Source organism: Pleurodeles waltl, chromosome 7 (assembly GCF_031143425.1).
Source record: "Pleurodeles waltl isolate 20211129_DDA chromosome 7, aPleWal1.hap1.20221129, whole genome shotgun sequence".
NCBI lineage: Eukaryota > Metazoa > Chordata > Amphibia > Caudata > Salamandridae > Pleurodeles > Pleurodeles waltl.
Window position 1 is genome coordinate 76802540 of NC_090446.1, and position 27688 is coordinate 76830227.

The window sequence follows — 27688 nt, forward strand, 5'->3', positions numbered from 1 at the left end:
ACTTCCCCAGGGCTACTTAACAAAATATTTTGGGGAACCACATGGATCTCTGCAGGCCCCAGGCACCACCACCTCCCCTGGACTACATTAAATAAATATTTGGGGGTAGGCGTGGACTCCTCCGGACCCCGAGGACCACCACCTCCCTAGAGCTACCGTCAAAAAAAAGGTTTTGGGTGTCACATGGACCTGTCCAGGCACTGTGGACCATCACCTCCCTTGGGCAACAATTGTAAATAGTTAGATGGGGACTCGCAGACTCCTGGATGCCGGGTACCACCGCCGCTCTGGGTCCACACCATAAAACATTGTTAGGGGTGCCCTGTGGACCCCCCCTGTACCGCAGGGACCACCACCTCCCAGGGACTACAATAAATGTGGACACACCCGCCTGAGCTCAGCGATCACCATCTCCATGAGGCAACATTCTAAAAATGTTTATTGGGGTCACATGGGCCCCCCTAAGCCACAGGGGCCACCCCTTCCCCAGGAAAACAAATAGTTAGAGGGGGTTGCGCAGACCCCCCCGGTCCACCTTTGGACCACCAACTTCCTGGGCCCATATTTATCTGTTACAATGGAAGGGGGGCGTGTGACACCCCCTTCCTAAGCCCATATTGGCCTTGAGGTCCCCACCCTCCGGAGCCCAGCCACGTCGTTCTGGGTGCCCTGGCTCCACCCAGGGTACCCAATAGTAATTGATGGTAACTGCAGAGGGAGCCTCAAGTCTCCTATGGTTTACAGCTGGCATTGCTCCCGCATGCAGCGAGCTGCTCAAAATGCAGCTCCCTGTGTGTGGTAGTTATGTTTTCATCTCTTTCCCTGCCCGCATGATAGCAGACAGGGAAAGAGATGAAAACTCAGCTCCCAGCTAGTGGTAGCAGTTTAAAAGGCTCCAGCTGGTGGGGAGGGGAGTTAGGTTTGCTTTTGCTTGGTGGGAGCCATCAGCTGCCACCAAGCAAAAGCATCAGCTACTTTCCAAGACTGTGCACCCCGGGAAGTAGCAGGAGCTGGCACTGGGGGGTGGTGGCCTCCAGGGCAATATAAAGCTCCATGAAGGGCCTCGCACGGCCTCCCTCCTCCTTTCCTATTTTCTGTTTGGCCCTGGGTTGCTGGTTGTCCCCAGAGCAAGGGGGTCCCCAGTGGACCCCCTCAAATTGGAAGTCCCTGGGGGCTTCTGGGTCCACGTGCCCCCCCACCAATTTTTTATTTTTACCCCAGTGTGGTGGTAGTATCTCATGTTTGGGGAGGTCCATGCAGGACCTGGGTGTTCCACGCACCCCCCGGCCCACCTTAATAATGTAGCCCTTAGGAGGTGGTGGTCTTGGTACTTTAATAAGCCCTAGAAGGGGTGCTTTGTACACCCACCGCCTTTTTTGATAAAAAATACCCCTTGGACCTGACCCACCCAGGGGAAATATATAAAAGAAGCAGATGAGACCGCATTTATAAAAATAAATCTCTGCAAAATCCGCTGATCTAGCCGCAGATTTTTAAAAATACTTTTTAGCCCTGGAGGGGTCCCAGGGGGCCCCTGGACCAAGGCTTGGTGGTTAGGGCATACATAGCCTGCCCTCATTTCTTTTTTTTATGCTGAAGCCAAGTCCCAAAATGGCTGCCAACACTCCTTGTTTGAAGTGTTGGCAGACAATCAGATCTCAGCAGGAGATCTCCCTGGATCTGTGCCCTAGATATACAAATTTCTTTAACATCTCAAACTACTGAACAGATTTACACCAACTAAAGAAAAGCGTAATCTGCGGATTAAAGCCTCCTTTTGCCAAATCTGGTGTAATTCCATCCAGCGGTTCGGACTGCAGGCATGTCTAAAGAGTCTATTGGAATGAAAATGGAAAATGCATTTTCTTTTTATTCACTGTGAGTTGCTGGCTTTGCTATTTTGCCGATTACATAACCTGCTGGGAGTGCACTTTCACAGAGAACAACCTTGTTTTGCAATAAATTACCGACCTGTCCAGCCGGGAAAGCAGCGCCACTGCACATAGGTGCAGGTCTGTGTGATTAAAATGGATTGTCACATTTCGAGCATCAGGTTGGGACATTTACAGCAAATCCGACGATTTTACTTTGAATTTGCCTACATAGGACATGCACTTTTGTTTTCATTATTTCGTCTGGCTCCAGCAACCCACTCGGGGTAATATGATATAATTTCAGGACTACTGTAACCAGCGTGCACTTTGTAACTCACTTTAGAGGCCCACTGGGGGCAAGGCTGGTATTTAAACAGACTAATCAGGTGCCTGCAATTAAACCAGCTGAAGAACCATGAACTCAGTCTTTTAACAAGGAAACAGATGTCTGGAACACTTCCAGCAATGGCTGCACCTACCAGGGTGAAACACGTTTTATTTTTTCCCTGCTGATGAAGGGATTAACCCAGAAACACTGTCCAGAGATGAATCAACAACACAAGGCCTGGAATAATGAAAATGCTTAAAGAATTCACTGTGAGTTGCTGGCTTTGCTATTTTCCCGATTAAATAACCTGATGGGAGTGCGCGTTCACAGAGGACAACCTTGTTTTGCAATATATACGTTTTTTTTTCAACGAGAAACAAAAGGTTACAGGGATGTTATAGTTTGGCTCACATTTCACTGGTAAAAAGACATTGAAATTAGGCAACTAGTCACTCACCTATAAAATGTTATTTCCTAAACTGGAATAGGTGGTTGTAACAAGAACCTTTTTAAAAAAGTTTTTTTGTTTTTTTGGATTTTTCAACAATTTTGAAGAAAAAAATTGTTTTCTTTGTTTCTTGAGAAAAAGATGAAACGTCCTTTCAAACAGCAAGCACACAAAAACGTGTGCTACAGCTCAAATAAAACTACAGCCACTCATGCACCCAATCACTCAACCATCCCGCCACTCATGCACCCACTCACTCACCCATACAATCCCTCATGCACCCACTCACATACCCATACAGCTACTCATGCACCATCATTCACCCATGCAGTCACTCACACACCCTCTTACTCACCCGTACAGCCACTCATGCACCCACTCACTCACCCATACAGCCACTCATGCACCCACTCACCTATACAGCCACTTACAAACTCACTTGCCCATACAGCCTAAACACAGATATACACACAGTCACACACATAATGTATGTTAGAAGTAGTATCACTAATTAGTAGTACACCTAGGATATTAATTTTACCTTTATAGTAGCTAACCTAGGATATGTGTGTTTAACAATTATAAACTCTTAGAAAATACTTACACTAACTGAATGATGTAATCAGTGATGTCATTTGAGATATCATCAGTGATGTCAACAGTGATGTCACTGATGATGTCATGAGTGATGTAATATGTGAGATCATAAGCAGTGCATTGTGGGGCGTAAGTTTTAGTTAGCTCTGGTAACTATAACTGCAGAATTTCAATGGTTTTGTATGAGTGAAATGTGAGCCTAACTACAACGTCCATATAACCTTTGGGTTTTTTCAGTGAACCTACATATATGTTAGAGAGAGGTGGTAGCCACTCTCTAGTTATAGTTGGGGTTACCAGAGAGAGTAATTCAGGAATTTCCCTGATTTTAAACCATTAATACCTTTGCGCCAGTTTCACAAATCTCCATGAAACTTTGCAGGCCTATTCCTTTCTCTACATTGGCAGCGTATGGAAAGGTTTGCAGTGATTAGTCAAGGTGGAGCAAAGATAGAAAAGGGGTCCCAAAACGCTTTGTGCACCAATGCATTCTTTCATGGACTTTGTACTTACGAATAGAAGCCTAACACCCAGTCAGATTTCAATTAAATTTGGCAGTTACACAATATGGTGTGCAGATTATCTTTTTGCGTACTACAGGTAAGTAGGGTAAATATTTGTTAACTTAAGTCATTTTAACTTATTTATATCTGTTGTTGCAGTACTTTCACAAATTTTCATGGAATTTCACTGAAGTACCACAGTACATAGCAATGACAAGTCATTATGTGATCGGCTAAAGACTGACTTTACAGAAGTTAAAGGCAGCCATTCTGTTCTTAGGTACAGTTTGGCTGTGCTCTGCGTTTTGGGTTTGTTTTTTTTCCATTTCCTATTTGCACTACTTATTACTTTATTAAAGTAATAAGAAGGTAGGGAAAAATATTTAAAAGTTTCTATATTTTTTTTTAAATGTACAGAGTACTGCGGTACTGCCTCAGGAGTACTGTGGTACTTAATTTTATATTTCTGTCTAAAAAATTATTACAAAATTGAAACTACACTGTAGTACTGTATATTTGTAAAATACAGTATAGTGCATTGTAGTGTCAATTTTCAACATATTTAAATCTTCTCAAAAATGTGTACAGAGTTCCACAGTAATACCTAAAATTTACTGTGCTACTTTAAATTTTTTTTAAAGAACACAGTTCTCCAGAAACTGCAAGAAACTATAAGGAACATATACAGAACATTATAAATAAATAAATACGTTTCTCTAACTATTATTTTATAAAGTTGTAATAGGTTGGGAGCACATATAAAACCTAATACTTACCTGCATATAAGGCCCTAACCCAGAAAGCAGCAAAAGTGTGCTGAGACCTACATGGCCTTTTACGTTTTGTAAAGATAGCCATTAGACAATCAGATACTGCCTTCTTTTCGGCATGAACTGCATTATATTGCAACGTTATTGCGGTATACCATGGTACAATATATTACTAAGGCCCTCATTACAACCCTGGCGGTCGGTGGAGAAGTGGCGGTAATACCGACAACAGGCCGGCGGTAAAAAAAAAAAAATTGCAAGCATGGCGGTGACTGCCATGCCAAACCGCCACTTCACCACTCCAACCACCAGGGTGGTAACGACCACTGGGCTGGAGACTTCGGCCTCCAGCCCGGCGGCCGTCACTACACCACCGGCGGTATCAAGACCCTGCATACCGCCATGGATTTCGCTGGGTTCTGTACCGCCACTCAATCCATGGTGGTAGGCACTATCAGTGCCAGGGAATTTGTTCCCTGGCACTGATAGGGGTCCCTCCCACCCCCCTCCCCAGAGTCCTTCCCCCAAACCCACGACCCCCCTACCACCTCCCAAAGGTAGTAGGACCCCCCCTCCCCATACCCCCAACAACATTGACACACACACCCCCCCACATGCACACTCACACAACTACTACACATACACGCTGACATACACACACACATGCACGCATACATGCACACAGACATATGGGCACACATTTCCCATATACACTACACCCCCGCATGCATACATGCACTCACACACCCCCTCTACACACTCACAGGCACACCCCCAAGCACGCACACAACACCCTCCCATCCCCCTCCCCTAACGGATGATCACCCTACCTAGTCTGGTGATCCTTCGGGAGGGAACGGGATCCATGGGGGCTGCTCTGCCGCCAGCTCCCCATCACCAGAACACTGCCACACCGAATCCTGGGACGTGATTCGGTGGGCAGTGTTCTGATGACGTGGCGGTGGAGCAGCCTCCACTTCATCGCCGACTGCCAGTATGGCTGCTGGCGGCTCTACGTCCGGAAAAGGGGGGAGAGCTGCCAGCAGTCATGATACGCTGTGCGGAAAAACACCTGCACTGGCGGTCTTCAGCACGGCGGTACCTCGGCAGTCTTTGGAAAAGACCGCTGAGGTCCAAATGAAGCGCTGAGTATTTTAACATTAACACTACTTACAAAATTTACACACAATACCAAAAATTAGGATTTACACTTTATAATCTATATTCCTGACACTTTAGATCTACATCTGTTCACCCACTTTCATGCCATTCCACAACACTCGACTCTACGCCACTCCACTTTACATCACTAGGCTATATGCCACTGCATTCTACTCCAATCCACTGTACACCATTCCACTCTACCACACTCCACTGTACACTATTACACTCTATGATACTCCATTCTACGACTCTGCAGTGTATGCCACTACACTGTATAGCCCTCCACTATACACTACTCCACTCTATGCTATTCCACTGTAAACAACTCTACTCTGACACTACACTCTACACTATTTCCGCATATGCCACTCCACACCACTCCAGTGTAACCACTGTAATGTGTGGTTTTACACTACGCTACTCAACTCTATGCCACTCAACTGTATGCCATTTCATAATATACCACTCCACTTTACTACACTCCACTGTATGGTATTACAGTCTACACCACTCCACTTTATGCCATTCCAATGTATGCCACTCCACTCTACGCTACTGCAGTCTATGCTATTCCACTGTACAACACTCCACTCTGTGTAATTCCTCTCTATGCTATTCCATTTCATGGCACTCGATTGTACATCGCTCCACTGTATGCCACTGTACTTCACTCCATTGTTGACTGCATGACACTCAACATAATTGTACTCCACACCGCTCCACTGTACGCTTCCCCACTGTATGCCACTCCACGGCACTCCACTGTATGCTACAGCAATCTATGCTATTCCACTCTACAACACTCCACAACACTCCATTCTATGAAGCTCCACTGTACTGCACTCCAGTGTACGACCCTCAACTCTACGCTAGTCCACTCTGTGCTATTCCACTATATGCAATTTCACTCTACAACACTAAACTCTACGGTATTCGACTCTATGACACTCCGTTAGAAGACACTTTACGTCACACCACTGTATGCAATTCCACTCTACACCACTCCAATGTACCTCACTCCACGCCACTCCACTGTAAACCATTCAATTATACGCATGTCTACTGCATGCTTTTCCACACTACACAACTCCACTCTACTCTACTCATCTCCACTGCACACTATTCCACTGTATACTACTACACTCTACCACGCTCACTCTCCTCCACTGTATGCTATTCCACTCTATGCTACTTCATTGTACCCCACTCCAGTTTACACCTCTCCACACCACTCTACTATCCACTATCCCACTGTAGGCAACTACAGTCTGTCCCACTCCACAGTGTGCCACTCCAGTCTATGCCACTCCACTGTACCCCATTCCACTCTACTCCAGTCCACTATACACTTTTCCACTGTATGTAACTACACTCTACACCACTACAATTTATGCCACTGCACTCTACCAAACTTCAAGCCACTTGGTTCTATGGTGTCCTACTGTACACTACTGCATTGTACGCCACTACACTGTATGCTACTCCTCTCTATGCTATTCCACTCTACTACTCTTCACTCTACACCACTCCACTCTATGTCATAGCACTTTATGCCACTTCATACTACACCACTACACTTGACACCACTCCACTGTACACCACTCCATTGTATACCACTCCATTCGGTGCTATTTCACTGTATGGCACTACACTGTAAACTACTAATCTATATGCCACTCCAGTTTACGCCACTGCACTGCATGCTCTTCTACTATATGCATCTCCACTCTAAACTATCCCAATGTATGCCACTCCAGCCTACGCAACTGCACTGTATGCCACTCCACTCTACTGTATGCCAATCCACTCTACGTCAATCCACCAAACACTGTTTCACTGTATGGCACTTCACTGTATGCCACTCTAGCTTACAAGACTCCATTTCACCCGACTCCACCCTACTCTATTGTATTGTACACCACTACACTGATTGCCACTAGACTCTAGGCTATCCCATTGTACACCACTCCACTTTACATTCCACTCTACGATATGATACTCCACAGTATGCCACTAAACTTTTTGGTACTCTACTCTAGGCCACTCTACTATACGATATTCCACTGTATGCCACTCCAGTTCCAGTCTAGGCCACTTCACTCTACCCTTCTCCACTGTATGCCACTCCACTGTATGCCACTCCACTGCATGCCACTACAGTCAACACTATTCCATTCCGCTCTACAGTACTCCACTGTATACCACTGCACTTAACACCACTCCACTCTATGCCACTAAACTCTATGCTATTCCTCTCTACAATACCGCACTCTATGCCACTCCACCCTGCACTATTACACCGTATGCCAATATACTCTACTCCACTGCGGTGTACCCCACTCAACTCAATGCTATTCCACTCGATGCTGCTGCACTGTATGCCACTCCACTGTTCACCACTGCAGTCCACACCACTCCACTGTGTGGTACTTCACTCAGCGCTACTCCACTGTATGCCACGCAACTCTACGCCAGTCCACTTTACACTATAAAACTGTATGCCACTCCACTCTACACCACTCTACTCAATACTGTGAGACTGTATGCATCTAAGCTCTACAATGCAGCACTCTATGCTAGTCCACTTTACACCAATGCACTCTACGCCACTCCACGCCACTCCACGCCACTCCACTATGCAACACTCCACTATATCCCACTCCACTGTAGGCAGTCTATGCCACTGTACTATACGCCACTCTAAAGTACCCTATTCTACTGTATGCCACTGCACTATAATCCACTCCGCTCTAAACCTCTCCACTCTACACCATTACACTCTATGCTATTCCACTCTCAACCACTTTATTATATGACACTTCACTGTACGGAACTCCAGTGTACGCCACTGCACTCAAAACTATTACACTGTGTGTCACTACACTCTACACCACTCAGGTGTATCCTATTCCACTATGCCCCACTCTACTGCCTGCCACCACAGTCTGCACTTTCTACTATACACCGCTACACTTTACCTCTCTTCAGTCAATGCCCCTCTACTCTTTGCCATTATACACTATTTGACTGTTCGCTACTCCACTCTGTGGTATTCCACTGTAAGCCACTGCCCTGTACCATACTCCACTCTACACCACTTCACTCTACTCCACAAATCACTATTACACTGTACAACACTAGACTTTGCAACACTACGTCTGACACTGTCCTCCACTAGACTGTACCAAACTCCACTTAACAATAGTCAACTGAGACTTAACACTAGGGTTTGAAATACATATTTATTAAAACATAAAAGCCATTTAAATTTAATTAAAAAACAAAGGTTAAAACTAAGCTATAGTAAGGAAAACCTTATTTACTTTTTCTATACAAACCCAACTTAAACTCTACAAACTTTAGAAATTCTAAACTTATCGTTACAACTTAGATTTCTAATTTGTGCATCACTAGTTATAACTTAGATTTAAAAAGTATGCATCATCTTCAATTTACTATACATTGGGCACCTTCGTATGCAGTCTTATCACATCACTCGCCACACAGTATTAACTATAACTCACCCATTCTCCAAGCATTGGTTATGCCTATGCATTTATATAACTTATAACATGTGAAATCATAGCAGTCAAAATAACTTTTATTCCATTTCAAAAGACTGCATGGAAGAGTGGTGAGTTATAGTTAATGTATTGTGGCGAGTGATGCAACAAGGCTGCGTATAAAGATATGCGATGTTGAGTAAATTAAAGGTGATTCATAAATTATAAATCTAAGTTATAACAAATTAGAAATTTAAGTTATAACTGGAACTTTAAAATTTCTAAAGATTGTATAGTTTGAGTTTGTATAGAAAGAATAAATAAAGTATGTTATGTATTTGCACAAATTAAACAATGTCATCCTTCAAGAAACCTGGTCAGAGCAGCCAATCCCTTTAACAGGCTTTCTAGAATTTCATCCCTTCAACAAAAACTACCCTTAAGGGAGCGCTCCGGGGGTGACCTAGCCATGTAAGCCAGCATGGATATAAACATCAAGACCAAGGACACAGGAGGTGGAAATGGAAGGCTGGTCCAACAGTTATAACTTCCCTCTACTCATAGTAAACCTATACTTAAATCCCAGAAATAGGGAGAAACAGTCATACAACTGCAGAAACTGAAGAGCATCAGTGCGGATTTAAGAAACCATGACCCTAATGCCTGCATCCTAATTACTGGGGGTTAACTTAAAACTTTTCCTCTCAGAATACAATGATGAACACATTCACATTCAAGATTCCTTGTGGGATATGCCTCATCAAGTACAACCGCAAACCAGGAACAAGTGCAACCACAATCCAAAGACAATTGGTAGGGAGCCTGACCATCGCCTTCCTGGGGTTGGGCTGAGGATAAAGAATGGTCGATTTGTTGGAGATACCACTCTAGGATCAACTCAATAGTAAAAGGTGACGCTAAAGCGCGTAACACAAATATAAGCAAATCTGTGGGGGTGAATCCTCTGCAATTCAATTATTCTGCAGCGTGCCCTATCAAGTGCCAACCCCGTACAAACTCTAAACTTTAATCATCACACTATGAAAGCGCTAACACATGCACTTGATGATTTTGATCATTTGACAAGAAGAAATGATAATAACAATAATCTCTTCACTTCCCGTCACTGAAGAACAACTGTTGAATGTAATCAAGAAATCCAAGGTCTCTGGGCCAAACGGACTACTGCAAGCCTTTTTTTAAATCAAATTCTGACTCCTACATAAAGATCTTACGTCCCTTGTATGCAGCAGCTTTACAAACAGGCAATGTCCTAGACTTGTGGAGGGAGTTCAATAATAGATCTTATTTGCAAAAGAGGTGATAAAATTTAACAAGCGAACTTGGACAACAAGACAGTAATATATATAGGTTTCATGGACTTTAAGGCGATTTTTAACAGCGTGCTGAATGACACACTGTGCCAAAGTTGTCCAGATGTGGCACTTCCATTCATCTAATTTAAACAATTCAATCACTGTAGGTGCAAAGCACAGGTAACAAGCTGCCGAGCAATTTTTACACTTTCTCTGATCTTAAGCAGTGGTGTCTTTCGCACATCTCCTTTTTGACTTATTAATCTCAGACCTTTCAACAAAGTTGGAACTTCCACTCTCCTAAGTTTGAGAGCACTTTGATTTCAAATGTGCTCTTCGTCCATGATTTGGTATTGATGAGCAGATCAAGATTAGGTCTCCAGAGGTTGTTGGGTGCCCTGTATGGCTTCAGAAAATCAAAAGAATCAAACAAATTGAAAGTTAATCTTAACAAAACCAAAGTGCTTAAGACCAGAACAAAAGATGTCAAGAACCTGACAGTTGGGACTTAAATGGTAAAACATTCACAAACACCTGGGGTTATTACAGACAACAGGGGCTCTCATATCCAACAAAAGCTGCAGATTAAGGTAAAAGCAGATGCCTTAACCAATGCTTCTGCAAGGCCGTTAAGGTCACTGAGTGGCCTGACATCTGCCTCTCTACAAAAAATCATCAATGCAAATTTGATTCCCACTTTAGCCTATGGGAGTGAAATAATGAGGAGGAAAAGCTCACAACTTAGATCAATTAGGAGCATCATCATATCAAATAACCTCCTACATCCCAAAATGTTCCTCCTAAGACCAAGTGTGCCTGGAGTTCGGGCCCTTTAAAACAAAACCTGGCCAGCCACAGCACTTTTTTAGGCAACAGTCTACAAGCTTGCTAAAGACATTTGGGTACATTTGGGGACATTTAGAAAGTTGACCTAGGAATGCATTTCACTCATAGCTTACCATTGGCTTGTACACCACATTTTTTGGCTTTCTATTTGCTGGCTTTATTTGATTTAGGCTGTTAAGCTTGAGTTTGTCCCTCCCATTGCATAAACCTTGTTTACTGTACTCTTCCACTAACACACTTTCTGTAAACAGACCTGTAAATCTTGTTCTCATCTTGTCAAGTTTGCTGAGCATTTAAAGGCAGAGGTCAAATGTCAAGCTGTGTCTTCTGAGGGAGCTAAGTGTTTGCTTTCCCTGACTTCAAAGTAAGAGGGTTTATAGGAAAGATGAATGCAGATTACTCCATGCCCCTCCTAGGCTCCAGTGTAACATAACCTTTAATTAAATAGCACATCCTGTAATATGCAGATGACATATTTTTATTTTACCTTGATAGCTAATCCACTTTGCCTGGCTTTTCATGCCCTCATATTTATGGCCTAAGGCAACACAGAGCAAGTTGCTGCCTTGCCTTACACTGCATCAAGGGGGCGTTCCAAGGGCATTGCAGTGCGTTTTCCCACCCAATATCCATGGGCTTTGACGCATTCCCAGATTTACAAAGCTCTAAACCAGAGAATGCGTCAAAAATGTACACCCATTCTGCAGCACACATAGAAAGAGGAAAAAGCCTCCATGCCACGCCGGCTCTGGCTGAAAGTAAATACAGTGCATTCCTCTCCATTCAAATTGGCATTGGGCAGGCCGGCAAAAAAGACTAGCAGGTGCTGCCCTTTCCCAATTTTTGGTAAATACACCCCTGGGTTTGTCAAGTCCTTGACACAGTTCGACAAACGAATTGGGAGCAAACACCAGTTGCACAAAATCAGAACAGTACCAAGCCAGAACCAATCTACTACCAGTAAGCAATGCCATCAATTCAAAGCATCACGTGCCCACTGTGAATCCCAGGCAACTTAGCACAACTCCACAACACTTTACTCGCACATTACTGAGTCGAGTAACTAGAGGCTCTTTTTGCGCGAAGATGAACCCACGATCCTTACACAGAGTCAAGCATTGGCTAACTAATCACCAATGACAGTTACCAACATGAATTTGATCAGTGCTTAATTTGTAATCGAATGAGTGCATGTAATAGAATGAGTGCGTGTGCCCAAACCTCTGCTGAGAAGACAGCTGCTGGGTCAATTAAAAGCTGCGCACGGAATACCAAGTCTACCAGCCTTAAACCCACCCCATGCCTCTTTAATCCACTTCCAGGCGCTCCAAGCCCCTTTATCGCACTGCTTTGTTTTCCCGCTTTTTTCCCTTGATGACTTCTTTTGTCTTTCTTTTCCTCCTCCTCCTTTGCGCTCTACGTGTTTTTTCCCTCACTTGCTCCAGGTAAATATCTAATGAGGACAATAAGTGCTGGTGAGCCCCGCCCGCTCAAATTGAGCACTGAACTGGATTCTTAGTTAAAACCAGCAGGGTTGCACAACTATCCAACACATAACACTTTCCTACGGGTCTTAAGAGGAGCGATCTGTCATTTTAGACCATCTCGTGTTTGCACAATTCTTAAATGTACTCAACAAGTTTTTAAATAAATACTTTCCTCATAATCCTGTATTTTAAACCATTTTTAATTGATCGCGGCTGTCACTATTCATTGTGGGCTATTGTAATTGCTCAATCCATCAAATGTACCCTGAAAATTAATTTACCACACACCGGAGGTCTCCTTTTTCGCACTATTAATATTACTGATATTCTTGTTTTTACATGCAACTGTTTTATTTAACTATGTATGTTAAATAAATAAACTTAAAACAACTTGTTAGGACGCATCTATAATGTTTAATAGAATTATATGCAATATTTAATTTATTTCGCATGTAAATCTCTTTCTTAGAAACTATATTTGGAGCACATTTTCTTCATTTCCCTGCTCTTCTGTTTTTTTTTTTTTGTTTTTTTTAACGTCAGCCTCTTGAAGGGACTGGAATCAAAAAAATAAAGCAGAAGTGTTAGTCATGGAATGTTCAAATCAACACCGTCTCCTTTGAAGGGTGGTTAACATCTGCAATCTCATTGCACTGACACGCTGCACTGGAGGCAGAAAGATATCCACAGAACCAAGGAGCCCGCAGCTCCCCTGTCTGGCGATGGCACCCAAGCCATTGGGGGGGCTTATTTTTCTGCCCCCCTGCTTAGAACGTGGGTCTGTGTCTTACTATATGTGGTTAAGCCCTTGGCACATTTGCCCACAGCAGCCAGTCACCTAAAAAGAAAGACTCTGGAATGATTCTAAAATAATCGAGGAATAGTATTAGAAAATAGGCTTCTCTGAAGACCAGAATATAGTTAAGGCTCTTGTTTTGTTTTTTGTTTATCTTTTCGGTGTTTGTCATGTATGTCAAGTCTTGTATATCATAAATATAAAGATGCATTAAGCGCATTTTGTGATTTATTTACCTGATAAATTTGCACTCACACCTGCAGCTGTTTCTTTGGTTTTAACTCTGCATGAGACTTTGTAATAAGTTGCGTAGGCTGGCGCTCGAGTCTTGGAGGACTTGGGTGCTCGAGCGCACGATGGTTGCTGGGGCAACGGGGAAACACCGGTAAACGGTGCCGGAGCGTCGGAGAAAACGGACACGTTTCCTCTGGGGGTCTGAAGTGGATTTTTACTTAATAATAAATACATTGAAACAGATATTCTTTGTGAAGGTTATTACATACCTTCTTTTTGGCGACGAGGAGACCCTCAGAGACGAACCCATTACAGACAATGCTGCAGTCTGGTGAAGTTCGAGTTGAAGTTAATTAACCAACGAAGTGTGGAGCAGACTTGGAGCTACTTGTGTGAGGCGTTTTCTTCAGCAGGAGGTGTGATTAATGAGGCATAACAGGAAGTAGCACTGTTGGAGTGTTGTGCTAGACAAGCTATCTTACTATTACAAATGGGCATATACGGCAGCCATTTTGGATGAGTATTTTAAGACTATGTTGTATTTTAAAGAATTACTAAGTGTAAGAGGACAACGAAGTACATAAACATCATTGGAAGTTACTACCTGTAGTTAACATACAAGAAAAATAGTTTGGTTTATTGCGTTGTATTGGATTCGCCACTTTATGCGCTATGCAGGTTAATCCTCCACCCCCATTTTTGGAAAGTCCAGGTGAACCACAAATTGCCTGGAGGCATTGGTTTGATGCTTTTGAAACTTATTTGGGGGCAATAGGAGCGGCGAGATTTAGACCGGAACGAAAAAAATGCATACTGTTACATTCTATTGGGTTTGAAGGTCGAGCTATCTTCAAACATTTACCGGATATACCAAATGACGAAGCGGAGTTGGATGATTATGAATCTACGGTGAAGAAAATGAGTAGCAGGTTCGATTCTCCGCCAAGTTTAGTAGTGTCTAGACACAAGTTTTTCAAGAGGGTTCAGCAAAATGGTGAAGATGTGGATACGTACATTTCTGCGCTGAGGTTGTTGGCAGCTGACTGCCAGTTTGGTGTACTGAGTGATCAATTGATCAGGGATCAGTTCATTTGTCAAGGCTTGGATAGATCCATTAAGCAGAAATTGCTATCTTTGGACAATCCAACACTAGCTGAATCTATCAAAATTGCCAAGAGCATCGAATCATCAATAAAATCGACTAAGGAAATAGAGAAATCTGTGGATAGTCGGGACAGAATTGGTGTGGTCCGAACTAAAATGGAGAAAGGAAAGTTGGACAAAACAATGAATTTGCAACCTTCTAACCAAGGATACAAGAATAGTAGAGACAATAATTCGAGTTTTTTTTTTTAGGTAAAAAAATATTTGTTTTAGATGTGGATATGCTCTACATGTGAAAGGGACCAGAGCGTGTCCGGCTTTAAATGTTCAATGTAGGAATTGTGGGAAAATTGGCCATTTTGAAAAAGTGTGTCAGAGTGAACGTTCAAGAAACAACGCAGTAACGTCAGTGGTTGAGAATGAGGAAGGGTTGGTTGAAAATTTGATTGGAGAAGTTCAAGATATGGTGTTAGTGATTGATGACAAGATGATGAAGAGTGATGATGCTGCGTGCTGCATCGATCCGTATGTCCTCATTAGAGTAGGAAATAAACATTTACGGCTGTTAGTGGATTCGGGTGCAAGAATTACAATGATAACACAAGAGTTGTTTAGTCAGAATTGGAAAGATCGTACTTTGTTACCTCCAGATAGAGCTCCTGTTTCTTATGAAGGGAGGAAAATAGATCTCCAAGGATATTTTGAGGATATTATGGAGTTCAAGGGAAGAAAGATACAAGGAAAAATGTACGTTGCAGTGAAAGGTTTAAATATCTTGGGTTGGTTTCATCAAGGTCTTTTTGGTATGGTTTTGCGACCTGGTACCAAAGATCAGGTATCAGTGATTAGGGATGTTAATGATGTTGAAGAGACGTTAAATGAATATCCTGAGGTTTTTTCAGGAGATTTAGGAAAGATAAAAGGATTCAAGCACAAAATCAAGGTTAAGAACAATGCTATACCAGTCAAACATAAACTTAGGAGTGTACCTTTTAGCATCAGAGAGGAACTGGAAAAAGAACTTCTTGGCTTACGTGACAAAGAGATTATTGAGCCAGTTGAGTCTTCGCTATGGACTTCTCCTTTAGTGGTTACAAAGAAAAAAAATGGAGATTTGAGAGTGTGTGTGGACTTGAGAGCATTGAACAAAGAGATTTGGGTGGACACACATCCATTACCAAAAATAAGTGAATTGTTGTCTACAGTTAAGGATGCAAAGATATTTACTAAGCTTGATCTTGCTAGCGCTTATCATCAGGTTGAGTTAGATCCAGACTCGAAACATTTGACAGCATTTGTGTCGCCTATTGGCACGTTCCAGTACTGTTGCATGCCGTTTGGGTTAGCCTCGGCAGCTTCAGTCTTTCAAAGGATTATGTGTTCGATATTGAAAGATGTGCCGAATTTATTAGTGTTTCAAGATGATGTGCTGATTTATGCAGGTACTCAATGTGAACATAACCAAGTGTTGAGACAGGTGTTGAATAAGTTTTCTTCTTGTGGAATTGTTCTAAAAAGAGAGAAGTGTTTATTTATGAAACCATCAGTAGAATATTTAGGTCATGTTATTTCGGAGGAGGGAATCTTACCAAAACCTGGTTTGATAGAAGCCATCAACAAGGCTCCACCCCCGAAGGACAAAGGGGGAGTGAAGTCATTTTTAGGAATGTGTGAATTTTACTCTCGATTCGTATCAAACTTTGCTAGCATAGTTAGGCCGATATCCAATCTTTTGAAGAGTGAGGTATGTTTTGTTTGGGATACTGAGTGTGATAAGGCATTCAAAGAAATAAAGAAGACATTAGTTAGTGCTAAGGTACTGAAACCGTTTGATCAAGAGGTTCAATGTTGTTTAACTGTTGATGGAAGTAATGTAGGGGTTGGAGCGGTTTTAACACAGTTGAAGAATGATGAAGAGAACACAATTGGGTTTGCATCCAGAGCGTTAAGGGAACCGGAAACTCATTTTTCTGTTATTGAAAAGGAATTGTTGGCTTGTGTGTGAGCGGTTGAGAAATTTAGAAACTATATTTGGGGCAGACATTTCATATTGAAAACAGATCATAAACCTCTCGTGTCGATTCTCAATGGCACAAATAATAAAACTGGTACACCCAGAATTGCGAGGTTCACAGCAAGATTGATACAGTATGACTTTGAAGTCATCTATATTCAAGGAGGAAAGAATGTCAGAGCAGACTATCTATCACGGTTTCCAGCTCAAATTGTAGAAGGGGATGATGATAATTGGGCAGATGAGAGTTGCTTGATTGCTGCTGTGGAAATTGAACAAATCTGTGTGTGTTCAGAAAATGTATGGAAGGAGAAATTATATGCAGATAAAATTTTGTGTGAGGTAATCAAGAATGTTAAAGGAGGGTGGCCTCATGAAAGGGGATTGATGTATGGTGTTCAACCATTTTGGAAAGTTGCAGACTAGTTGACTATTGAGGACAATATTTTGCTGAGAAATTACAAATTGATCCCACCAGAAGATTTGAGAAGCAGAATCAAGGAAAAAGCTCATGAGGGGCATTTAGGCGCAACAATGACCAAGAGGAGAGTGCGTGAGCGTTTTTGGTGGCCATGTATGGATAGTGAAATTGACAGTTTGGTGAAGAATTGCACTATATGTTATAATAGTGATAAGTCATTTAGGACATGTACTCCTCCCATGATTCCAATTGATTGTCCTACTGGTCCTTGGAAGAAGTTGGGAGTGGATTTGGTGGGACCATTTCATGCTTTGAATTGCAGTACCAGGTATGCGTACGTGGTAGTTGACTATTACTCAAAATGGCCATACGTGAAGTTTGTTCAGGATCCTAATGCCAGATCGTTGGTTATATTTTTGGGAGAGGTTTTTATGAGTGACGGTTTTCCCGAAGAAATAATTACAGACAATGGTGTACAATTTGTGTCTGACGAATTCAAAGTGTTTTTGGATGAAGGATCAATTAAACATTTGAAGTGTTCACTTTATCAATCCCAAACAAATGGTTTGGTGGAACGTTTTAATCGTGTACTAGGTGACTGCATTAGGGGGTCGCTGAGAAACAAATGTGTGGTGACTACATCTGTCCAGGCAATGCTATGGTTTTATAGAACAACACCACACTCCACCACTGGAGTGTCCCCTTTTGAAGCTTTAAGACGAAGAAAGGCTTGTATGCAAGTATGTCCGGGGTGGATGTCCAGATTTTTCAAAAGTATGCGATTGGAAGAGTGTGCGAAAATTGTTCAACAGAATGTTAAAGAAAAACAACAGGTTGTACAAAAAATGCATTTTGACAAACGGAAAGGTGTTAAGAGAATTGGTTTTTCAACAAGTGATTGGGTGTCTATAAAGCTGCCTACTTTTGTCAAAAAAGGGGGTCCGAAATTCTCTGACCCGGTAAGAGTGAAGTTGGTGAAAGGGAATGCAGTTAAAGTTGAAGGAAACAAATGGTGGAACATGTCAAAGGTTGTTAAACTTCAGAATGGGTTGGAAGAGTGTCGTATTGACCATGGGTTAAGGACTAATTCAGGGTCACAGGATTCTAATACTCTCCACCAACCGGTATTGCAGGTACCGTCAACGCGTAAGAGTCTACGTGTAAGGAGAGTTCCTTGGAAACTCAGAGTGTGATGATGCTGGCGTAAACGTGGTAAAAAAAAAAAAAACATATTTATCCATATGATTGCTTTATTTGAAGAAAATGTTCAATGAAAATTATTTTGTTCTATAAACATGTTAAGTTAGTTATAGTTGTTTGTGTAAGGAGTTATATTCATAATATGCTTTAAGTGAGACAGTTGAATAATTATGTGGAGTTGTTTTTAGTTGTTTGGAAAAGAAATTATATAGTTTAAAAAAAATAAAAATAAAAACTCAATGTAATAAGTTGCGTGGGCTGGCGCTCGAGTCTTGGAGGACTCGGGTGCTCAAGCGCACGATGGTTGCTGGGGCAAAGGGGAAACACCGGTAAACGGTGCCGGAGCGTCAGAGAAAACGGACGCGTTTCCTCTGGGGGTCTGAAGTGGATTTTTACTTAATAATAAATACATTGAAACAGATTTTCTTTGTGAAGGTTATTACAGACTTATTCACTCTCTTATTAAAACATTAGCGTTTTATAGTAAATAACATGCAAACATGCATTTATTTTATTAAAATGGCATCCCTTTTTCATGTCTCCATGATGCTAAGTTACACGGATATTGGTCTGGCTGTCATGATTGAGAGCGTGGAGAGACACGACCAAGAAGTCCTACTTTTTGTATTTTTCTATTTAAGAAATAAAGATAGGGAATCTCGTTGTTTTCTCTTTCGAACTGATGTGTAAAGATCGGGAAAAGGGATGTCAGGGTGACGCTGGAGGTCGTTTAGAGTTTAGCGGATGCCAAATATCAGAGGATGCGCGTCTGCCCAAGTTAGAATGTTGGCAACAATGGGCCACCGTAGCGTCATTTAAATGATATTAATGCAGAAGGTCACAGTCATCAAAATGATGGCAATCATGTATTTTCCATATCAGGGAATTCCCCAATTAAATCTCAAATGAAACAGCCAATAGAGTTTGAACAAAAGAAAAACATATTTAATCAGCATTGATTATTCAACATAAACAAGCAAAATTGCGCTGAGCTCTCAATTGTGATCAAATGGTGAAAAGTGGCAAAGTGGCAAACGCACAAAGGAAAAGACTAAAATAATCTTGGGAATGTAGGTCAGTAGCTAAATTACAAAGATGCCCAATTACTCTATTCCAGACATAATTTTCTGGTCTAATTGTCTTTGAAGTCGACAATGTTTCCACTTCTCTGTTAATGCAGGATCACCATCGGGATGAAACAGAAAAAAAGAACCCCCATTTTTCTTCACATAGATTGAGAAAGAATCTCAAGGTGAATGCGGAAGAAATCTTTTCACTCTAAAAGTGAGTCCTGTATTTAGTATTTAATAAGGTTTTGTATACTTTTTGTGTAGGGTCTTATGCGTCACTAGGCCTTTTGATGGTCATGCCTGTGGATTTTCGTATTTTAATTTTAGTATTTTATATGTGGATCTCGGTTGAATTCTATAACATAATAATTGAATTGAATTGAGATAGAAATCCTAAATCAGGCGCCTTCTGCAATTTTCTTTTTAAAGTCAGAAGAAATAGGCCATTAGGTGATCACATCACTTTGTAAAAGCTGTTGAGAAATTAACTTTCCAAGAGTAGTTCCAAGAATAGATGGCATACATGGCTAACCACTCTAAATAGGGCTGAAGGGGCATCTGCCAAACTCTAAATAAACTCCTTGATTATAATGCCCAAGAAGGCCTGACCTTACGACCCCTTTAAAATCGATATTTACACCTCAGTTCACAAATGACTATATGTTTCCTACAGATCAGCATAATGGGCTGAGCTCGAGGACTTGCCAAGTGAGGAATGGGATTTATGATCAATGTCTACAGTAGAAATGAACTCATTCGGTAAATAAATTAAATGTTTGCTGTCTTGAATAATTATTATTTTCAACAATACAAAGACTGTGAACCAAAACGGTTGAAAAACACAGAGTAAAGTTGTGCTAGAAAACTTGTAGAGACATACATTACAAGTCTAGCTACAAAGCAACCCTAGCGTGTTGGGCCTCTGCACGATGAAATACTTTTTCAGTTCTTACCTGCCCACTGCCCACTTGTGCTTCCCTTTACGTGCTCCAACGTAGATCATTTTGTTTTTTGATGTGTTTAGCTATGGACGTCTTTAGGGGTCGCCACAGGGGTTGCATCTGCCACTTCGACCTTGCCCTTTACGACCCCGGGCACTACCTCTGGGAACCCCTACCCCAGGTGGCAACATCAGTGCCAGGAACACCTAGGCAGCTCGTCCTCCTCGGTTTGGGCTCCACTTTCTCTGTTTTCTGTCAATGTTTTATTACACTAATAGTGGATAATGTTTTTACAATTAACATAATAAAAAATGGAGTACAATTGCCTGGAGTTTGAACCTCACTGGCAGCTGAGGTAAGTTAAAAAACAAACTTCCAACTTCATGTTGTGAGTGTCGCGGATGAGAGTCTGTTTGTGTGAGAGTGTGTACGTCTGAATGTCCGTGTATGTGAGAGTAAGGCCAACTGGTGTGTGACGTAACTTCCGCTACCCCGGCATTTTGGTGAATTGACGTTCGTGTTTAGGTTTAGGTCGTTCTTGACAGTGTAACTGTGAAGACAAGCCGGAGAGCGAGATAGGCCCGCAACTCTCATTAAATATGTACGTCATAAGACCACAGTACACAAGACAGCGCTGTGGCAAGAATGAATACAAATGAAAATAATTTAAAAAAATATCCCCACACTTTCTGTATTTTGACCTTTGCATTTCCTACTCTAATTGTGTGTTGGTGTCATCAGATATATCATATATGACAACAAAAAATATTTCACAACGTTCACACATCTCCCAAGGTACAAAAGCCAGGCCTACTGCCTTTGTCTGTGCCTGTTAAGGTCCCCGTTTCCCCTTAAACCCCATAAATTTCAAGCTGTCACATGTCAGATATTTGTTTTTGCATTTGTTTCCTGAACTTAAATACTTTCCTTGTGTCCTGTTGCTTTGAAACACATTTTTTACGTGCCCACATTTTCGAGCAGCATTGGTAAAGGATTTGCCCTAGTGCTGCGGCTCACTTCACTAACCTATACCAGTTTAAACAGGGGCTGCCAGAATGTTTGCCACGTCCCGCAAAACGTCGTTTCGTGCCACCTTCCTCCTTGCAAAAAGCTGTTTTTGTAGCTTCAAAGTGCACTCTGGCGCCCCCTGAAGGAGGCACTGCAATAACTCTCAATTTACGGCTGAGCGGACCCTGACATAACTGTTTAAAATGGGGTAAGCATTGCAGATTTCCTGTGGATTAACTACAGAAATGAGAAACTACAAGTACCAGAATGCAGTGTGACATATTATGCCACGGGCTGTTGGCACGGCATTAGGGGGTCCTCCCAGGAAACGGGGTAAATGTGGTATGCACCCGAGAGAGGAAGGTGAGGAGGGGGAGGCAGAAAAAAGGGTTGGGTGGCAAAGTTTAAGGACGATATGACAGTGATAGACAAGGGCGTAGCTGTCAATAGTGCACCAGGTGCAGTGGCACCAGGGCCCAGGGTCTTAATGAGCCCTGTATGGGTGTATATCTATACTTAACCAAGGGATGGGGCCAATTGTGCTTCTCTGCGCTATGGCCCATGCTGCGCCACTGGTGGCGGGACTGTGACAGGTGTGAAGAGAGTGGAGCAGGGTAACGAGAAGGCGTAGGCAGTAAGGGTACAGTAAAGGCGCCAGTACTATATCTCACATGAATGAAGCCGAGACTGTCGAAGCCACCAGGAGGACACCGAGGGCTGAGAGTGGCAGCATGGTGCCCGGAACGCGCCTCTTCTCTGGCGAGGGACCCGCTGCGTCCTGGAGCTACGCGACTAGAGGGTGCTGTTTCTCGCCAACTGCTCGTCTCCACTGATGCCCTCTCAAACGTCCATCAGTCTGTACTTTCTGCGCTCTTCCCTTTCTCCCTCTCGCCTCCCCCCTCAACCGGACCCCATCCCGGGGCTCCTTTTTACTGCTGCCGGGGTGGCCGCGCCCCCAGTCCGCACCTGTGGAGGTTGCACCCGCCAATCCCGTGAGCGCTCTGCCTCCGATGGCTCTGAAATGCGGGGCGGCACTGGGTTGGCAAGGTGACTTGCTCGGCCAGCTTTGATGGCACGCAGGACAATGGGCGCTTTCTACAGCCCCCTCCCAACTGCAGCCAAGCACAAAGGCTGGCCTCCCCCGCCGCCCGCTTCTATTCTTCCCCTGGACGAAAAATGTTAGGGTGACCTGGACTAATATAGTTCGGCTGAAACAATGAGACAATACGGGGAGCGGGGATCTTTCTTAGTTTTTTTTCACCGGGCACAGGGTCTGGTCTTTACATAAACTACGAAAACAATCGAGAATTGCTGAGCTTTGACGAGTGGTCTAAGGAACTAGCGAGAACGCGTCAAGTTTTAGTGCCAGTTAACCACTGCGTCACTTGTGATAGAGCGTTCCGACCTAATAAATTACCTGTATTTGGACGCTCTTGGGTCGATGAATCTTTTGACCAAGTGGGGCTCTCTTCACCCGAGAGTAATCAATTTAATCAAATCAATAATCAATATCGAACATAAGCAATGCCCTGATCAACATAACACTTCACAATTAATCCAGAAAACATTTCGGCGAACCATGACCTTTCGGTCATGAATAACCACACCAGTTTATTCAAAGTTAATGAATTTATTTCCTTATATTAACAAAGCTAGCACGATATAAATGTGTCTCAACACCAAATGATATATGTAAATGAACATTAATAGCTGTCCATAACGGCGAAAAAGATGCAATCTATGCAGCATTTGAATAACAATGCATTGGATGATAGCAATGCAAACCACTAAAACTATAATCTGTAATGAACTAATTGCATACATTAGTCAGCATAACAAGGTCTCAAATTGCATCGTGCGACAGATGAATCCTCATCTAACCTCAAATTAGCATCGGCATGTGGGACTTCATGCAAAAACAATTTAGCAACATTAATTTGGAAAACTCCTAACTAGGGCTCTTATCAAAAATCAGCAGTTGGTTACCTAAAAAGAAACACAATGCAATTGTACAATTTCCTTTCATATTTACCAAATTCAATCAGCATTCAAGGAAGTCTTCGTCTCACAGGTACCGGTTTCGATCAGCATGGGACGGGGGCAAAGGGGGCAGGGTGGACGGGGCAATTGCCTCACAGCGGCAAGATAAAAGGACAAAACTACTACTTTATGCAAAGGGGCAAATCAAAGTTAAAGTCTCTAGGGCGAGAATTACTTAAAGTCTCTTTCTCTCGATTAGAGAAAGCATCAAAGTCTCTTTCAAAATGGCGTCGCAGCAAGATGGGCCATAATAGCTGAATGGCTGGCAAATGGCTGGTGAAGTTCGTAATGGCTAATAATGGCTACTTTCTTCTTGTGCACCTGGTTTAAATAGGCAACGGTTCAAATCCAGTAGGGTCTTCCATTGGAGAGTTCATAGGTTGGCTTCAAATTGTCCAATCAAAAACCACAGTTCACAAGCTTCTACCTAAGCATACATTATCCTTGGAGTCGGGAACGTAAGTTGCAACATATTTTACCAATTAACTCACTTTCAGAGCGTCCATTGTCTGCACCTGCAGATTGACCTTGGAGCAAAGAAGAAGATGCCAGGCTGGCACGAAACCTTAAAGATAAGCATGTGAACCGATCTCACTGGAAAAGTACAGCTTCAAGCAAGAATACACGTTTATTAGCACATTGGAAAAATACGAGCATCTAAACCGTGAGACAGGCAACTAGGCCGAAGCCTCCACTAAAGTTATGCTAAGCTAAAACATTTCAAACAAGCAAATCATGGCACACGTTTACGGTTATGTCAGATTAGTACAATTCTAATACATCACGTTATATAAAGCACGCTTATAAATGTTGGCAAACTACTCTGAGGGCACATTTGTCCCCGTACAATCTTTATTCGTTCGATTAAAATCACACTTGATTATTGCAGTACTACGTTTAAGCGCTAATAAATGTAAAACCTTCATTTCTGCGTCATCAATCCCTCCTCTGATGACTACTTGTCATCACACAAACTATTCCCACAAATTTTATTCCATTAAAATTCTGTCAGTTCTCTTTGCCTTTTAGTTCCCCTTGTTCTTGCTTTGTATTCTTCTGCCATTCTTTTCATCATTTTCTCTTCCTTCCTTCTTTTAATTCTTGCCATAATCATTATTATTCCCCTTTTTATTCCCCAAATTCCAAAGATGCAAATCAGTACTATTAATATTCCCTGTATTATTTTTAATAATATTCCATTCCAAATGCCACCAAGCCAATTTCCCACTGAAGCAATTCCCTTTCCAACTTTCTCCCACACTCCTGGTTCTTTCAATTCCTTCAAATCTGCACTCTCTTTTGTTAGATTTGCAAGCATTGTTTTAATTTTCACACTGTTGTCGGGTATATATACGTACAACAGTGACGCGCACCAAGCATTTTGCAAACGCCGCCATCCTTTGCTAAAAGAATGTCTAGGGCAAGCCTGTTTTGAAGAGTCATAGCTCTTTCTGCTGCAAGTTCAGCATCTATCAGGATTATAGCACCTGAAAACTTTGTCAACATGTTATCCACTATAGTAGACAACTTTCTTATTTTGATGGAATTCAACACAACTCCCAATGAAGGAATCATGGCTCCAAATATATCTCCTACCACAGCAGCTGCGGTCTCTCTTTTCTGGATACGATGAGATCCAGACGTCTTTGGAATCACCAATAGGTCATCCAGTTGATAAACCTTTGGGAACACTATACCCAAATAACATCTCCCCCACCATCCCTTTGGAAGACGATAATAGGCATTATGCCCACAAATGTAATATACACCCGGTATGACAGGGTCAAGTCCGTTCAGCATGAATGTCCATTTGGCCTTAAAGATAAACGTATGTTTGCATTCACTCGCTCCCACAAAAATGTTATCATAATAAGATTCACCTCGATATATACAAAACTTCCCTACATGCCAAGCATCTAAAGCTATTCTCCCTTGTGTTTTTATTGCGGCAAAAGCATAATGATCTACTGAAGTCCTCTTACTTAGCTCTTTTTCTAATTTCGCATTCATTTGTGCCCTTCTATTATCTGTGCGATCTAAAAAGCTTATTTCTACTGCAGTGAGCGAGCAGGTAAGATTTTCCATATGAGCGTGAGCTGTTTCAAAAGGTTGCATTGGCTCGAAAAATTCCCTCATTATTTTAGCATCCCAATCTTTAGCAATCTGGCTTAGCTGCGTGATTATAGGAACATATGCAAAAGTAACATCATAATTTGAGTAAAAATACTGTATGTTAGTTTGACCATAAAATCTAGAAGTTACTATACTACATGTAATCCCATATGTAAGAGGCATGTGGTGATAAGTCACCCCTTCCTTTACCGATGTCGGTATCTGTGTACACACATAACAATCTTTCGCATCCATAGTCTCAACACATTCTGTTAGCAAGCGATAGAAAACATTATACGAAAGTTCCTTCTTATCATGCAAGTGTCTCTCATCTAATTCTAGTCTTTTCAATGCGGTTAGTTCAGTGACAGTGACAGGAGCAAAAGTAGAAGCATCAATTATCTCATTCTCACCCTTACCACGCGTTGCAAGCACTATTGCCATTATTATTAGTACACATGCAGCTATCAAGCCTATACACGCATATTTACAATATTTCACTCTACTATTTTGTGTCATGATCTGTATAGAATCAGAGAGCTAGAAGCACTTATATAAAAAAAAACGAGTTAGCAATTTGTTACAAAGCTTGAACGAGCGCAATGTTCACACAGTTTTCTTCAGGAGCCCAGTCACTTATCGGTTAGCAGCATTTGTAATAACTCAGTCTTTTTTTTTTTTTTTTTTTTTTTTCAGTTAGCAACGTTGTCTCAATTCGTGTTTAAGAGTCAATCAGGTTTTCAAAGTCTTATCAAGTTAGCAAATGTCTCATCCGGTTTAGCAATGTCTCAGCTGGTTGTATCACGTTAGATTATACCAAGCAATGTCATTTATCAGTTTTTTTTTTTTTTGTTTTTTTTTCAGTCAATAGTGTCCATAAAACTTTTCTTTTCTATTGGTATCTCTTCTTCTTCGTTCTCGAGGCTAAGAGATACAAACTCGTCAGTCCAATCGTCATTGACTACATATGCCCATTCTGGACCGGAATATCTCCTGTTTGGTATTCTTTTTCTTTTCAATTTTGCATCTCTCTTCGATTCTGCCTCACTGGTACTTTCCTCTTTGGCAAAGTCCTTTTCTTCACTTGATGTTGGTAACACGACAGACACTTCCTTTCTTTTCTCTTTCACTTTTGGCCCTTCACTGTCGTTCAACTTTTCTCTAGTCTTTACTTTTACTGGTGATATACTAGGTCTTTTCTTTGCACTGTGTCCACTTGATGGACCTGCGATCTCCCCTGAGGAAGTTTGAACAGTTTCGTTCCGTTCTGCCTTGTCCCCTCCTCCTGGGAAGTCAATCACGTTTTCCTTTTCTTTTTCTGTACCGTCTGCTTCTGGGAAAGCCCTCCTCTGATCAGGCTCTCCTGCTTCTTCACCTCTTTCGAGCCCTTTGTCACCGCTACTTTCTTCAGGCTCTTTGTCACTTTCAGCTGCTTCAGGCTCTTGGTTACCTTCAGCTGCTTCAGGCTCTTTGTTACCCTCAGCTGCGTCAGGCTCTTTGTTACCTTCAGCTGCTTCAGGCTCTTTGTTGCCTTCAGCTGCTTCGTCGCTGTCTGACGTTTCTCCTTGGTCTTCCCCAAGTGAATCGGTTGCTTCGTCCTCAGAGAATATTTCTCTCTCCTCTATTTCTGCCTGTTCGCTTCTAGTTCTGGTTTGCTCTGTCTCAGCGCTTGGCACTTTGTTATCAGGTACTGGCAGTTTCAGCGCTTCAACTTCCTCATCTGTGGGACACAACACTTTCTTTGTATGACTGGCGTGAATCCAGTTGGGAACTCCCGCACATTTCACAGCGATAGTTGTCGTCAGGATCACTTGGAAAGGGCCTTTCCAACGGGGTTCCAGACACGACTTCCTCACGTGCTTCTTTACCACGACCCAGTCACCTGCTTTCAGTGTGTGTCCTGGACCTTGGA

At 42.3% G+C, this 27688-nt stretch overlaps 1 protein-coding gene across 2 annotated transcripts in view; it reads right to left on the minus strand.

The window, feature by feature from the left end:
- Nucleotides 1–22630, minus strand: part of LOC138303675 (alpha-2-macroglobulin-like protein 1) — a 599538-nt gene extending 576908 nt beyond the window's left edge. The window contains exon 1 of one of the 2 annotated variants that reach the window (XM_069242992.1): nt 22296–22630. In XM_069242992.1, coding sequence (XP_069099093.1) covers nt 22296–22357 — 62 coding nt within the window. In that variant the 5' untranslated portion in view covers nt 22358–22630. The remainder of the gene's footprint in view (nt 1–22295) is intronic. The other variant, XM_069242993.1, reaches the window with a different exon arrangement.
- Nucleotides 22631–27688: the final 5058 nt, after the last annotated feature.